We start from the raw sequence: 15,768 nt of genomic DNA, 5'->3' as shown, positions 1-15,768 counted from the left end.
GAGGCAGAGCGCAGTGAAATATTAATGTGGTGAAACGAGATGATAGTAGATGAGCAACAAGACCCCACAGTCACTCTATCACTTTCATCTAGATTCGTCAAAGCACTTCCAGGGAAGAAGGCTGTCGCAGTAGACGCGGAGCACAAAGGCAGTTTAAGTAACACAAAACAAGACATAATGAAAATGGCACAGTGATAATATTACTGTCATCTGGCACAGCGAAAGAAAAGGCAGCACTGCACTCTGGGAAGTTGTTAAAAAAGGCTGCTCTGACATCACAGTGGGGGGTTTCTCCTTCAGAGGCTGGGCAGGACGCCTTCCTAGCATTCACAGAATACACCGTGGAACACTGTAGCAAGTGCACAAAAAATGACATGTTTTTTTTTAATTCATCACATTACCCTTTTCGGCAGGAATATTGATTATGCATTCCTCAAAACACAGATATACACAGATTCAAAACCCGTATAAATATAATTTTAGAAAACATGCAATTAATATGCTCTCCTCAAAGCCACCAGACTTCATTGGAAGAACTCGAACTTGAACGTCATTCATGTTGGATGTGAAAATATGCCGCCTCTACCCGACCATTAATAGCTCGCTGAACGAGTCTGTCTCTGCGTGACGAAAAAGTTCTGACAATTAGATCCAACACGAGTGAAGAATCGGCGACGGGAATGGCAGTTGCATGCCTGACATTTGATTTGGCAACACCTGTTGCACAGTGAGCGGTAACTAGGAGGCAAGTGATTACCACTCTGTGTGACACATCTGGTAGGTTTGTGTCATTGGTTTGAATACAAAGTCCCAGGCCGTGTTAAGACGAACAATAGCAGAGCATCAAAAAATGCAAGCCTCCTGATTAATTTGGGCGAGAGAACGCAGGGCAGTCACACAAAGCGGTTGATGCCAGCTCAGCCACACTTGGTATTCAATCCAAGGCAATCCAATTAATGCCTCACACGGTGTGTAAAATACCATGCACCAATGTTAATTCTATTGTTTATATGGCAGGCATCAAGGCATAGGAGCAAGACACCGCTATGGTAATACCTTTTCAGAGTCTGTTTCAAGGAATACAAACTGCTGTGCAGTGTCTTGGAATCGGACAACCTTCAGGCTGGACTTCCTGGTTCCTATTTTAACCGGTAACTCTAGCAACACGTCCCAATACACGCAACACCTTGCTTCTTTTGGTGCACTGCCATTGTTGGGCTTAACTCATTTGCACCGTACAGTAGCATAACACCTGGTGGAGAAACAACACCTTCTTTCTGAGCATCAAACACAGACGGTAATTGCATTTTTTTTCCAGTATGGGTGTTGGAGCCAAATTCTTCTGAGAAATTCTGAAGTATTGGCACCAAAGTGTACACCGTGGCGTTGCAAGTCTGCCAAAGAATATTGAATTGAAGTCCTCTTTTCACTCACAGCCTTCACTGAGTACCACTTGACTAACTTAAGGAGAGCTGATGCTGAAGCTTGAATAGCTCGCAGGCATTCCTCAGCGCTGGAGGAAGATAAGAATAGCACTCACTTGTCTCTCGTCTATTGGCTCGCTAGCGTGGCTGTGGGTTGGCGAGGCGCTGCTCCGTTCCAGCAGCGCTGCTCCAAACGTAAAGAACGGCAAAAGGAAAGAAACGGGTGCCCTCTGGGTGTAGCAGAGCAGCCTGGCCTTGGATATATTTGGCTCTGTCAGTTTGCGTACAGATCTGCAGTGGTCTGCAATTAGGCTGTTTCCTGTTTCAACACAGGATATGGCAGCGCTGTGAAGCCGCGCCATAGATGCTCTCAGGGAGCATGCTAGCCAGGAGCCAGGCCCTCTGAAGGAGATGCATCTTTTTCATGGCTCTGAAATGACACGGTAGCTTTGTAAGTGGAAAACAACTGGCTTACTCGGTGGCAAAATGGTACTTTACATGAAAGCGACTTAATCATGTTGAAAACCAGGGGCTCTTATTCAAAGGCGAATTTTATGCGATGTGACTCCGTGAAGAGTAACTGTCGTCGGCCTGAAGGAAGGCAGTGACCCGGGGACCCATACTCACAGTGGACTCCTACTACGGCTCCTCCCTAACTCATACAAAGCACTGGAAAATATGCGTCGGCTACTTCCTCCTTCCCACTCACCTCCCTCCACATTTCAACTTCCTGTTCTCTTGGCTGATCGGAAGTGAGATTCTTTGGGGATATTCAGCTACCTTTGAACTGCTGATTTACCACCGTCTTTGACAATTAATGAAATGAGAAACCTTTTTCTGGGTGGCAGTTAAGAGATGTAAAATACACACTTTTTAAGCACACAAGAAACAGATATGGGTTGAAAATGGCATTCTTTAGAAACACACCCGGTCAGGCACAAACCAGCACCCTATACATTCTTTTACCCACTTCCAGCCACACACGCCCAACCAGGCAAGGACACTTTTAGCTGCTGATTGAGACACATTGGAAGTTGACAATTGGCACATTGGCAGTTTGTACATTCCCTCATCTCTAACAATTTGTATTTATAGGTCGTCTCTCCCTCTTTTCCCCCCTTCTTCCTCTCCCTCATTTTTGTTACTGTACCAAGAACACCTCTTTAAAAGCCTGGATTCAGTTTGGCTGAAAAACAAAGACTTAGACTTGGCTCACACCTGAGAGCTGCCCTCAACTCACTTCCATGGATTTCAAATTCTGTAGAATATTGCTAAAAAGCGTGGATCAGATTAAAGAGTTAGAAAGCCACCTTTCAGCTAGCGATGTGTCTTTTTGCTGCAGCTAACTTTATTTGTCCGAGGAATAGGAATTCAAAATCTTGCTCTGACATTGAGTATTATATGTGGACATTTTGAGTTATTGCAAGTAAAGCATTTTACAGCTTAAATATGTTTACTGTTGTGCGTTATTATTTGTTGATGGAGATCTGTACATTGATTCTTCTTGGATTAAAAAGGACAGAGACTTTATTTGATCTACATGTATGTTGAAGCCAGAGCGTATTGCTTACTATTCCACTATTTCCCCATCTTTTGGTCCTGGGTGTGTCGTCTACAGCCTTAGCACAGAATGGAAGCACACCCTCACAGTATGGAGCTAGAACAGTCTCATAATTCATAAATGCACACAGAAATTCATAAATACACAAAAAAGATTTACAAATGTATTTGGGGATTTGTATATACATGTGACTCAAAACACAAATACATTTTCAATGCACACACAAATATGTTTCATTTCATATGTAAGTAAAAAATATTCACATACAGGTTACCATGCTGTAAGTTGCACCGATGGTCCTGGGTCACATATGTGATGTAGTCATTAGTCTATTAACAATGTCGGTAAATCCTAATCAATATTATCATACATAAATCTATAGCTTTTCTATTCACCAGTTATTCCACACAGTGCAACTATAAGAGAATAATATGTAATATAAAAGTGAAATAGGTTATTTGAGGAACATTCATTTGAAATGGTTGTCCTTCTGCTTGCCTGGTAAGCAGGATGGGGTTGTTTAGTTCTGCTTCACTTGACTTGTGTGCTGTGGACATGCACCTGTCCGTGTTAACACTGCGTGCAACGTGTCAAGATGTTAAAATGTGGACTGTGATCATCTTCGTTATGAGCCCTTGAAATACACACATTGTTGGATATATTTCTAAAGCTTTGCTTTTCTTTTTGTAACAGCTCTGATGGTACTAGCTGAACAGTGACCGCTACCTGCCTGAGGACACCTGCTGCCCAATTCCCTTCATCATGTCTGGGATGCATGTAAGTGAAGCATTACTTCTTTTCTTTTTCCCTGCAATTTTTAAACACTACAACCTCTTTCATGTAAAAGTCCATATTAACAAGGAAGTAAGTTGTTCAAAGGTAAACTATGGATGTATATGCAACAACTGATTATTGCCCATGACAATAAATGAGCTAATATTTTTTTTTATATAAATGACTAGGTCTATAAGAAAATAAATATATAAATATGAATAATAAATAATAATATAATAATAATAATAATAATATTAATAATATAATAATATTAATAATAATAATAATAATAATATTAATAATATTAATAATAAATAATAATAATAATAAATCAATAATATATAATAATAATAAATAAATATATATATTCACATGATATATCATTTATATATTACATGCTGAAGGACTTGTGTGTGTGAGACTCAGATGTGCTGAAAGAAACCCATATCTGTAGCAATGTATTAGCCCACATAGCTGGTGAACACACATCCATCAAAGTGTTGGGTCAGTTTTAGTGGTTTCATATTACCCGACAGTCGCAGTGGTTTGAGCTAATGCTTCACAAGTGCTCGCTTCAAAGTGGGATTACTTTCTCTCCTGCATCCTGCCTTCTCATGTCCTTTATTGATCCAGGTTGTCTTTAATCTGTCACACCGAATTGCTCCACCACAGTCAGGCAAAGATCTTTAAAGGCCTACATTTCTTGGGGGGATTTAAGAAGATCAAGGCGATGGAACTAAACACTTTGAATCTGTTATAATCTTGTGTTTGTTTAATCACATAAAATGATGAATTCAATATTTTCAGGCAGGCTGTGCTACTTTCATAGATTTTGTTGTTATCATGCTTTTGTTTCTGTCTTTAGTTTTATAATGTTTTTGATCGTGAATGTTAATTGCAACTAATGATTCATGTGGAAATGCCACAATCAATAATAATGTCAGATAATTCAGCCTATTTGACAGAAAACTCTGGTTCGTAGCAACATGCATTATGGATTCTGTGTGGGTTGTGGCTTAAGTTTGTGAGTGTTTTTCCAGAGCTATTCAGTGGATTTTCTGTAGGTCAAGACGTCAAAACATTCTTTTGGCCTAGACTGTTTTGATGGGCAGCAGTGTGACCTACTGGTAATCTTACCAATCTTTTGACCATAAGGTCAAAGATTCAGCAAGTGCTGTGCACCCACTACATCCGGTGGAGAAAAATCTTGTAGGTTCACTCAGTAGATGGATTTGGATGTCAAGTAATGATATATACAGTTGACTTGCAATATATTTGACTCTGCAGGAGGATGACGCTTACAGGAATATGCCATTTTAACGTTTTCAGTCATAAAAACTGGATAAATAAAAAGGAAATAAAAGAGAAGCCTGCTTCTAAAATCTAAAATGTGTGAATGCAACATCAGGTTAAATGCAGCCGATGGTTATCTTTCCCAGTGGCTTTGTGTAAAGGAACCACATGACCACATGGAAGTCAACAGGGGGAGAATAGGGGTTATTCTGTATCCACATACCCGTCAGTCAGAGTCGTCACCAGCGGTCCTCACTCATTACGCACCACTGACTGAGACTGCATCAGACACATTCAGCTTTACAGCCGCTCACTCACACCTGCTGCTTTGTGCTCCGGCTTTCTCATTTCATCTCATTCACTCTATTGTGGCGTGTTTTTCATCACACCCACTGTTCTGATCTAACGGGGCAAACCGAATGCACACAGCATCCTTATCCTAGCTGTCATTTCCATTTGTGTTTGAGGCGTGTAGCTGCCACATTTACATTATTCACAGTGACTGGCAATGAGCACAGGTGGCCATTCAAGACATATTCAGTGAATCAAATTATGAGGCAGCGGCTGTGGTATTATGACTTCTTTTCATATGAGCCAGGGATCAGGCAGTGGCTGCTCAAAAAAGGAACTGATTATTTTGGTTTTTAAAATGCATAGTTGTGCGTAGCATATGTTTAATTTTTTTCATTTCATATTCTGTTGTGGGAGAGAAATTGAAGGCTGTCCCAGCAACCATAGGACAAATGGCAATCGGTTACCTTGGACAGGTCAGCAGTAGGGAGGAGTCCAAAATTACAACGCAACACATAAAAGTTGATGTGGGAGCTTTAGCCAGCTGGTGAGACGTTGAGCGGAAATACTTTTAATTACTGCAAGCTTTGAATTGTAAATGATCAAATAAAATGTATTTCATTCACCCAGAAATGTTCATTATTTACACATTTCCCCCTCATAACTTTAAAAGGATCCTAAGACAGAGTGCAGCATCTGCATTTTTACTGGTACTAAGTGGGTTCTTTGGCGATGTAAAATAATCAGGATGCTTTTTTTTTTCTCCTCAACTTCATTGCGTCTGTAGTTCCTGCTCTCTGCTTTTGTCTTCTCAACATTTTTGCCAAGATTCACACAACCACCTTGGGATATATTAATCTGTGAAGTGGGTGGTGTTAGCATGCATACGATAGATCATATCCAGGGATGTGTGCAACATCACATCCCTGAGATTTCAGCACTCTGTATTGAAAATGCATGCTGATGTTGATAGTGTTAGTTAGTTGCCTCTTGTTATGTGAAAATCCATTGCGACCTGCAATGTGAACGGCTGTTACGAGTAATTTTAGTGTCATTACTTACTTTGTTTGTGGTCGTTTTACTCCGTTTTTGTAGCTAACTGCACAGGATGAACACATTCAACGGATATGGGATGGTGTGCTTTGCAGTAACACTAGAAGAACGACTCCATAAAGAAAGATTCAAACCCAGCACCACCTTGCTGTGAGGCTGTGGCGTTAATGACTGAAATAACATTAAAGCCCCTTTTACACTGCCTTTTCGTTACAGGAGTATCACTCCTCACAGTCGTTATTGTAAAAGGTACTGAAACGGAATGGGTTCTCACATGCGTTCCTCCTCTGAGCAGCAATGACCTCAGTGTGTAACACGTCATGGCGTCTCTGGTTCCGCAAAGCCGGGATGCTTCTGCAAAAGGAGACACCATTGCGGTTTTACGCCACAAACCAGTTATTTATAAACGATCGTGGCATATCATGTAAAAACACCGGCCCATTTGAGTATTTCTAAGTCCGCCCTCAGTGCCTTGTTCCCTCTCTTTTTGACGCTGTCATGCTATGTTACATCTCAGTTCAACTCCGCTGTCATTAATGTTGGTTTCTCTCTGTCTTATGTGACGTAGGCACCATGGTCGACTGGCACAGAGTGTGTAGCCAAGTACAACTTCCAGACTGCCAACGAACAGGACCTGCCTTTCTGTAAAGGAGATTTACTGACCATCATCGGAGCCACCAGGGTAAGTAGGCAGGTGGCTCGCAATATGGCTCAACGCTGCTTTCTGGCCCCACCATTAATGTTCAGGAAATGAGCCAAGAGTTGATGGTTTAAACTCTTTTTAATGTACTTCATCATGTACAGTTAAGTACAGGTATATAGAATTATGTGTTACAGTTTGTCTTTCCCCAGTTAATGATCGTGTACTGAATACTAGTTCAGACAAAACAAAAAGACTGCGGGATACAACCATGTCATCTTAAATCTGTACTACTGTCACACAAGCAGCACCTTTTCTCCTCTTTGCACTTAATCTAAATCAATTAAGGTCATGACAGCTCCGATACTCAATACATGCCTTCCTTGTCTCAGAAAGCAGCTTGTTATTGATTACAGAGTGAAAGGACAGCACCTTCTTCCAGGTTTTTTTTTTTTTTTTTTATATATATATTTTTTTTTTATTTCCAATAAATTAACAAAAAGGATACAACAACAAAAATATCCATCCTGAAACAATATCGATGATGGGGTGACTCGTACAATTTCTTTCTTTCTTCTTTTTTTTGTTTAGCCCATGTATATATAGCTATATAGGATAGACAAGAAAACAAAATACAAACAGAACAAACAAACAAAAACAAACCAAAAAATAAACAAATATCTAAATCAAATAAAAGAATTAAAAAAAATAAGTGGAAAAGCAGCAATCTGTCTTCACTGACATTAGTGGGTATTTACACCTATATGTGCTTACCTGCACCAACATACACAAACGTGCTCGCAACACATATGTACATCCACATAGTCAAACATACGCATATATTTTACAGAGATACATATATTTAATATTAAGGTCTGCCCTGCTCTATAGGGCACCAATTCAGGGCTCAACCAATCATATGTCCCCTTTAGAAAATTCCTCCAAACCTAAAAGTAATGGAAACCAAAATTCTTGAAAAATATAACCACATTTATGTTTTTCCAAAGTTAATTTTTCTAAGGGTAAAAAAGCTGAAATCTGATTTGTAAAAATCTTAAGAGTTGGAGGGAAATCATCTTTCCAAAATAAGAGTATGCATTTCTTCGCAAAGTATGTTATCATAATTAATATCCTGCATTTTTTCGTATCTAACTGAGGATGCAATGGATCATTTAACAAATACAAACTGGGACTTAAATCAAATTTTATTTTCAAAACAGATTGTGTAAAGGAGTGAATTGATTTCCAAAAATTTTGTAGAAGGTCACACTCCCAAAACATATGTATAAATGTCCCATCCGTTCTTTTACATCTGGGACATTTTGCTGAGATAGTCTTGGAGATTTTATGCATTTTTGTTGGTGTTAGGTATAGTTTATGAATGAATTTAAAATTAGATTCCTTAATTTTGTTGCTAGTGAATGGAAAGTGTATTCTTTCACAGATATTTAACCAGGTGTTTTCTTCAAAGACTATCTCTAAGTCCTTTTCCCATGACTTCTTTATAATCTGGAAAGATGACTTACCTCCTCTTGAGAGAATGTTGTAAAATTCACTTATTTTCCCTTTTATTGTTTCAGAGGACATTAATATATCTTCTATCTCAAATAATACAAACCGCAGTTTGTCTGCTTTAATAAGTGAATGAACAAGACTCCGGATTTGTAAATATTTAAAAAAATCTTTATTAGAAATGTTGTATTCCTTTCTTAAATCAGCAAATGATTTTAATTGCCTATTCAGATTAAATAGGTCTTTAAATTGTATTAAACCGGAGTTTGTCCATTCTCTTATGTTGATCTTTGTTTGAATGTTCAGATCTGGATTTTGGTAAATAGGTGAGTCCACAGAAGTACAATAAGTGATACCATATTTTTTCCTACAAGCTTTCCATGTTAACAGAGTATTAAAAACATTTGTCCAGTTCATCTATCTTTTCAAAATTATTTATAAACAAAAGAGAAACCAGAGGTAAAGGTTTAAGCGACTCTGTTTCCATCTGGACCCACAGAGATTCTTGTCTCTCCAATATCCATGATGCCATGTTCCTTAACTGGGCTGCCCAAAAGTAATATTGCAGATTAGGGAGACCGAGACCTCCCATAGGTTCCGGCTTCATTAGAGTCATTAAACTAATCCTAGGTTTCTTATTATTCCAAATGAATTTTGAAATACAACGATTTAATGGTTTAAAAAAATCCGCAGCCAAGAAGCATGGTAACATCTGAAAAAGAAAATTGAATCTTGGGAGAACGTTCATTCTGATAACATTTATACGTCCTAATAATGAAAGAGGTAAGGAGGACCATTTTAACAAGTCTGATTTAACCCTGTGTACAAGGGGGGTGTAATTTTCTTTGAAGAGGTTATGTAAATTCGGAGTAATACTTATACCCAAATATTTAAAGCTTTCTGATGTCCACTGAAAACTACAAGATGAAAGGATTTTTTCTGTTGGCGGCATGTGTAAGAGAACAGCACTAGATTTAGTAAAATTTATCTTATATCCAGAGTAGCTTCCAAATTGTTGAATCGTATTTTGTAAATGTATTATTGATTTCTCTGGATCTGTAATGTATAAGAGAATGTCATCTGCATATAAAGAAATTTTATGTTCATAGTTTTTAATCCTTAAACCTTGAATGCTTGTATTATCTCTGACACTTGCCGCCAATGGTTCAATCACCATAGCAAAAAGTAAAGGCGACAATGGGCAACCTGATGGAAGCTTCCTTTATGTATTTTGTGGACGTCTCCCCATATGTTTGGCAATACACCCCGACATGTGAGATGTTTGGTGCTACTTTGCTGAGCGTATTTTGACACACTTGAGTAGCTTTATCAGACTGATCTTTAAAGTGTCTCCTCGTGTTCACAACAAAATGCACATGCTGCGTCAATCCCCAAACATCTGAACACTCAGCACCACTAAGCATGAGTTGTTAGTTATGTAATATGTTGTTTTAAATCCATTTTATCATTGATTTACCATCTAATATGGGACCATATCAGGCACATCGGACTCATGGTTTGAATAAACAGCTGTCAAGGTTCGGCACACAGGCAGGCAGCGAGGGCAACGAAGATCTAGGATGAGATGACACAAGAGTTAACTAAACAAAACAGGAATTGAAGATACACGCAAAAGACAACGTGACCTCAAAACAGGAAAGGAGTATGCAGACCACACACACATGTAAACATTTAATGAAGAAGTTAAATAATGTCAGGGTGGTACAGTATAGTATTTCTCTCTCTTAAAGATACTCTCTCTGAATTTTACTTTACTTTATAGAACACAAAACTTAAAAGGGGCTCATTGGTAATGCTTGGTGATGAAAGCTGGCTCCAGATCAGCCCAATAGCAAAATTAAATTGCAATATTTGGTTTCAACAGTAGAGGGCAGCTGCTTTGCACATGTATAACAGAATACTAATTCTTGTGTTTTTGCACTTAAATGTCAATATTTGGATCCAAACCAATCAACCTGCTTCTCTGCTGGTTTTTACATTTCTTTCTACAAATCAAGCTAACAAGATATGACATTCAAATTAATTTGTGCTGGCATTGATGGATTTTTATTTACCTTTGGAAAGAGCCATGCTAGATGTTTCCACATGTCCAGTCTTTATGCTAAGCTAAGTGGTTGAGGTCTGTAGCATCACATGCCACACAAACCCGAGAGTGGCATTCATCTCCTCATCTATCTCTTGGCAAGAGAGTAAATAAATATTTCCCAAAATGTCAAACAATTCCTTGACGATAAGCAGATGGGCTGGCACCGCTGATGTGAGAATGGTGATCGAAAAAAAAACATCTGATTACATTTTGTCTTGTTTCTCAGGAGGAAATGCTGTGACGGTTTCAGGTTTGTGATGGGCCAGTGCATACCTGAAAGTAGGTAAACCATACACATTATACTCCTCTATGTCTGGCTCATGAACGCTCACATCTGATTCGCATGCTCCAAATCTGATATCATTTATCCACTACAGCAGTTTCCAGATAGCAGGCTGCACAAAACACAGCCTGGAGACCACATTTGTCAATGTGGTCCTCCAAAGAAGTCCACAGAATGCACACACTGTTGTCGACTTTCGGAGCAATTAGGTTCAAGGAGCCGTGTCAGATAACTTGCATGTTGTAGGGCACTGGAACAAACGAATATAACAGGCATCCAGAGAAGAAACTGACCACAGGTTTGGCACAGAGGACTGCCAACGTTTTCATGTGGTGGTTCATTTAAATAATCTGTAAATTGTTCAAGTAGAACTCAGGAATCACGACCAGGAAAAATATTGTGCAGTATTGACAAACGGGTTTAGTGTCGGCAGCGTCAAATACACAATAAAGACTGTAGGATGCATCCAAAGAATAACAGTGAGTCACATCGACCACTAGAGGGCACTGTTCCTCCATGAACACAACAGCCTTAAGGGATGGATGGGCCTGAATATTCACATAATTGTGTATACAAGCATGTGCTGATTCTGAGACAATGGGCCCCTGGGAACAGACATGCAAAAGGCCCCAACACCTCTCCCACAGGAGCAACACACAGAGTTTATGGTTGTTGTTGTTGTTGTTAAGATGCCTTAAGATGTGTGTCTTTTTTGTCTGTTTTTGATAGTTGTTTTGTGTCACCTTGTTGTAATTGTTTTGGTCTGATGGAAGTATGTCTTCTGTGGTTATTTAAACCCCTTTGTAGTTGTTTTGTCTCTCTTTCTAGTCATTATGTATTTCTTTCTAGTCATTATGTATTTATTTGTGGATTTTGTGTCTCTTTGTAGTTGTTTTGTATCTCTTTGAAGTCATTATGTATGTCTTTGTGGTCATTGTAAGTCTCTTAAAGTAGTTTGCAGTCCAGCCAGAGGCTTTAGTCTTGGTGATAAGGACTAATAGCCCTCCTGGTGATTGCAGTGACCTTAAATAACTTTCTCAGCTAACTCTCTGCCTCCTGGCTCTCTGCAGGTGTGGATGTGTGTGCGGCGTCGCCATGCGAGCAGCAGTGCACTGATAACTTTGGACGAGTCGTCTGCACATGTTACCCCGGCTATCGCTTCGACCGAGAGAGACACCGCCACCACAAATCTCCCTACTGTCTGGGTCAATACACACTTCTCATATCTCTCTGTTCAATATTTGGACTGTAATTGGGTTTTTCATACCCACTTCATCATACATTGACCCACATGCATATTTAAAAAGTTCCTCAAACTCCCTGCTTTAATCATACATGTTTTTTAAACTGGATAAACAGCGCCCTCCTCCTGTGTGAACTTTCATTAGAATTTGTATTTTCTTTATAATAATGTTATTTATCTGTTTGTCTCCCTTCACACACACACACACACACACACACACACACACACACACACACACACACACACACACACACACACACACACACGTACAGACATTGATGAGTGTGAGCACCCGGGCAGCAGCATGTGTGACCATGAGTGTGTGAACACAGTGGGCAGCTTCCTGTGTCGCTGTCGCAGTGGATACATACTCGCACCGGACCAACGCTCCTGCATCCCTGTACACAACTGTGAGTCTATATGTCTCTACTAGTGTATGCGTTCATTGATTATTCATCCAGTAGGATGCCGATGATGGATGTTCCAGTGTTTGGACAGTAATTGTTTTACTTTGTTACCCTCTTTAAAGGAAGTGAACTTTTATTGTCTTAGTGTGATTTCAGTCTGTTGGTCAAATAGTACAGTGTGCAACAGGAATATTAGAGGTTTGATGTACGTGTGCTAGGAAAAACTTTAAGCACATCTTTTGTCTTGCAGTGAGTTCTTCCGGGAAGTCAGAGACCCTGATGAGTGCTGGTACCTGCTCGTTCACCTGTCAGGATTTTATAAACATGCAGAGCAGTCTGCTGCAGCTAAAACTAATGCTGGGCAGCACACTGTCACCCAACCAGGTAACATTACACTTACAATGAGTCAACATGTTCAGCATAGGAGACCGGAAAATAGATGTTTGAGTTGAAATCAGAATACGTCAGCCTACACAGTCTTTCTTTTTTGTGTTTTAAGGTACCTGACCTGGCCAATAGAAGTGATAAACCATCACTGGGGAGGGTGGGAAAAAGTCCTGACAACCCTTGTCTTCCTGGTCCACCCGGCCCCCCAGGAGCTCCTGGGGTCCCAGGTAATCTAGATATAACTGTAATGTAAGACAAGTTAAATCCACTGCTGGCTCCAGATATGTGCACAAGGAGAGTTTGTGATTAATGCAGCCATGCATTATAGTTGTTAGAATAACAAAAAGGGAGTGTGAGGACACAGAGAATGTGGAAAAAATGTAAAAAGTGTGTTGAAAAATAAATAAAAGTAAATGCTCTACACTTAATAATAAAGGAATGAAGAAAAAAACATGTTCCTAAGGTTACAGCAATGAAAATAAAAGCAAAACAAGGGTTTTAGATGACCTGTCTGAGAGAAAGAATGTTATCACGTTATCACTGTATCCATCTGCCCTCCACAGGACACCCAGGAGAACCCGGAAAGAGAGGGGACTCAGGGGACAGGGGCCCGCCTGGCCCTCGGGGTCCACGGGGAGACATGGGACCCATGGGCCCAGAGCCTGACCTGAAGCACATGAAAAGAGGTCGCAGGGGGCCAGTGGTAAGGAAAAAAAAAACATTCCACAATGCAGGGGTTAGGACATCGCTTTTTCAGTTTATTTCCCACTGGAGCGTCAGGACATCAACGTAGCTTCTCAAAACCACAAGGTCACGTCCTCAGTGTGTTAACGGATCCAAAGGGTCATATGAATGGGGGTTTGGTGCCGCTGGTATTATGAGAACGCATATACATATAGACATAAGATGGCATCGTCAGTCACAACTTCATAAATGGAACTTAAAGCGTGTCCATTCATCTCCGTAACGAATGCCTGATCAGCTCACGTGTCTTATCATTCATACAGGGACCAACTGGGGCAACAGGAAGAGATGGACTAAAGGTCATTATTGAATATCTTTATTTTTTACCCTTTATTATTCCCCTCTTCTCATTTCTCAGTTCGTATCTCACTTGCTTTCCTCGCCTCCTCTCCTCGCATCCTAGTCCCTCCCCACCAGAGACTCTTGTCACTGAGTGAACAGAGTCCTCTAAAGCAGCGACTGACTGAAATAAAATGGCCAACAAGTAATAAAACATAACCACAGGAAGTTCTGTACAGCTAGCTCTGCCATGCTTCTGGTTTCCTTCTCTCTTCCTTATTGATATACATTGACATTGAATACTAATCATTACAGCTTTAACCTGCTTGACATTCGATTGGAAGGTTTTCAAGACTCACGATGTGTTACTCATCAAATAGAACAGTGTATCTTGAATCAATATGCGACTGTGCAGTTTGCAGATCTTTTGAAAGATGTCTGTTAAAATGCTGTTTGTCATCTACAGGGCGAGAGGGGACCTGCAGGTCCCGAAGGGCCACCTGTAAGTCAACTTACACTCAAATTTAAGTCTTTATTGCTACTATATGACTCTATATAACCAAATAAAATGCTACAGTTCTTTTCTATGCCAACTCTAATAGGATCGAGGTGTCAACCTCATTCTATAATGTAAATGAGAAGTTGTGAAAATGGTTCTCACAAAAAAAAAAAAACGACAAGAAAACCGGTTGACTGATTGTCAAAACAGTTCAAAATGACATGCAGGGCATCTTAATCAATTCCTCTGTCCCCAGGGACCACCCGGCTCCTTCGACTTCCTCCTGCTAATTATGGCCGACATCCGCAATGATATAGTGGAACTGCAGGAGAAGGTGTTTGGGGAGCGGCGGGGCATCTCTCTGGACAGTCCTCCTCATTCCAGCGGGGAGATGGATTTTGTGGAGTGGGGCTCCGGACAAGGAGATCTCCTGCTCAGCACCTGACCTTTGACAGCCCACCCACAGTAACAGCAAGACAATCACTAAACTAGACTCTTTGTTTCTTTCTTGATAACGGATGCTGGTGGTCAAAGTGCCAACATGTAAATAATCCCAAACCACACAGCTGGGATGAACTGGGCAAGGAGCCCTGATTGCATTCTGCCACAGACAGTAAAACGGAGAGAAACACGGATTAAAGACACAGAAATTGGACTCTCTTCACCACTGCGAGGACTGACTGCCTTTCATATATGCTGCGGTGTGAGTGTGAGGGATGTGTGTGCAGGACGTGGAGTGAGAAAGATGCCTTTATGTCTTAGTCTCCGAGCTGTGCCTCTGAGATGAACCACTTCAAACGGAGACCGTTATCGTCTACATCTCTTCCTGTTCCTGTCTGCCCCATGGAAGCTCTGCAGCCACTGACAGTTTGCCTGCAAGGCGTTGGCACAAAGATCCAGGACCCGCACTGGGAGCCTCCCTTGCACCTGCCTGCAGTATCCAGCCCTCAAGTCTGAGCTCTGCAGCTCCTCTCTACTCTGAGGCATCTTCAGAAACCAATTCATGAGAGTTTTACAAACCCCAAATCCTGTACAGCTGGACAAAAACAGTAATGTCTCATGGATTTTTTATGAAATTGTAGAATTAAACAACTCAAGTTCAAGTTTGATTAACAAAATAACATTGTACTGCAAATGTCCATCTAGATGTAATCTAAAGCCCTATTTGCACTATTAACTAGAGGAGCTCATGTGATTAAGAAATGACCGTTCACGCCTGTATTTCATGCAGCACATTCATAAATGAAGTTTGTATTTGACGCTACTTTGCT

General features: G+C 40.3%; 1 protein-coding gene across 2 annotated transcripts in view; it reads left to right on the top strand.

Annotated features, from left to right (window-relative positions):
- Positions 1 to 15,756, top strand: part of LOC311013768 (collagen and calcium-binding EGF domain-containing protein 1-like) — a 42,038-nt gene extending 26,282 nt beyond the window's left edge. Inside the window, exons 2-12 of one of the 2 annotated variants that reach the window (XM_084009958.1) lie at positions 3,679 to 3,762; positions 6,965 to 7,078; positions 10,882 to 10,934; positions 12,009 to 12,143; positions 12,454 to 12,591; positions 12,839 to 12,972; positions 13,088 to 13,202; positions 13,539 to 13,678; positions 13,983 to 14,018; positions 14,465 to 14,500; positions 14,754 to 15,756. In XM_084009958.1, the coding sequence (XP_083866084.1) occupies positions 10,913 to 10,934; positions 12,009 to 12,143; positions 12,454 to 12,591; positions 12,839 to 12,972; positions 13,088 to 13,202; positions 13,539 to 13,678; positions 13,983 to 14,018; positions 14,465 to 14,500; positions 14,754 to 14,942 (945 nt within the window). In that variant the 5' untranslated portion in view covers positions 3,679 to 3,762; positions 6,965 to 7,078; positions 10,882 to 10,912 and the 3' untranslated portion in view covers positions 14,943 to 15,756. Of the gene's footprint in view, positions 1 to 3,678; positions 3,763 to 6,964; positions 7,079 to 10,881; positions 10,939 to 12,008; positions 12,144 to 12,453; positions 12,592 to 12,838; positions 12,973 to 13,087; positions 13,203 to 13,538; positions 13,679 to 13,982; positions 14,019 to 14,464; positions 14,501 to 14,753 lie in introns of both variants that reach the window. The other variant, XM_084009959.1, reaches the window with a different exon arrangement.
- Positions 15,757 to 15,768: the final 12 nt, after the last annotated feature.

The sequence above is a fragment of the Eutrigla gurnardus genome (genome assembly GCF_963514095.1).
Source record: "Eutrigla gurnardus genome assembly, chromosome: 1".
NCBI lineage: Eukaryota > Metazoa > Chordata > Actinopteri > Perciformes > Triglidae > Eutrigla > Eutrigla gurnardus.
Note: the sequence above shows the minus strand (reverse complement) of the source record. Positions and strands in the feature narration are given on the sequence as shown.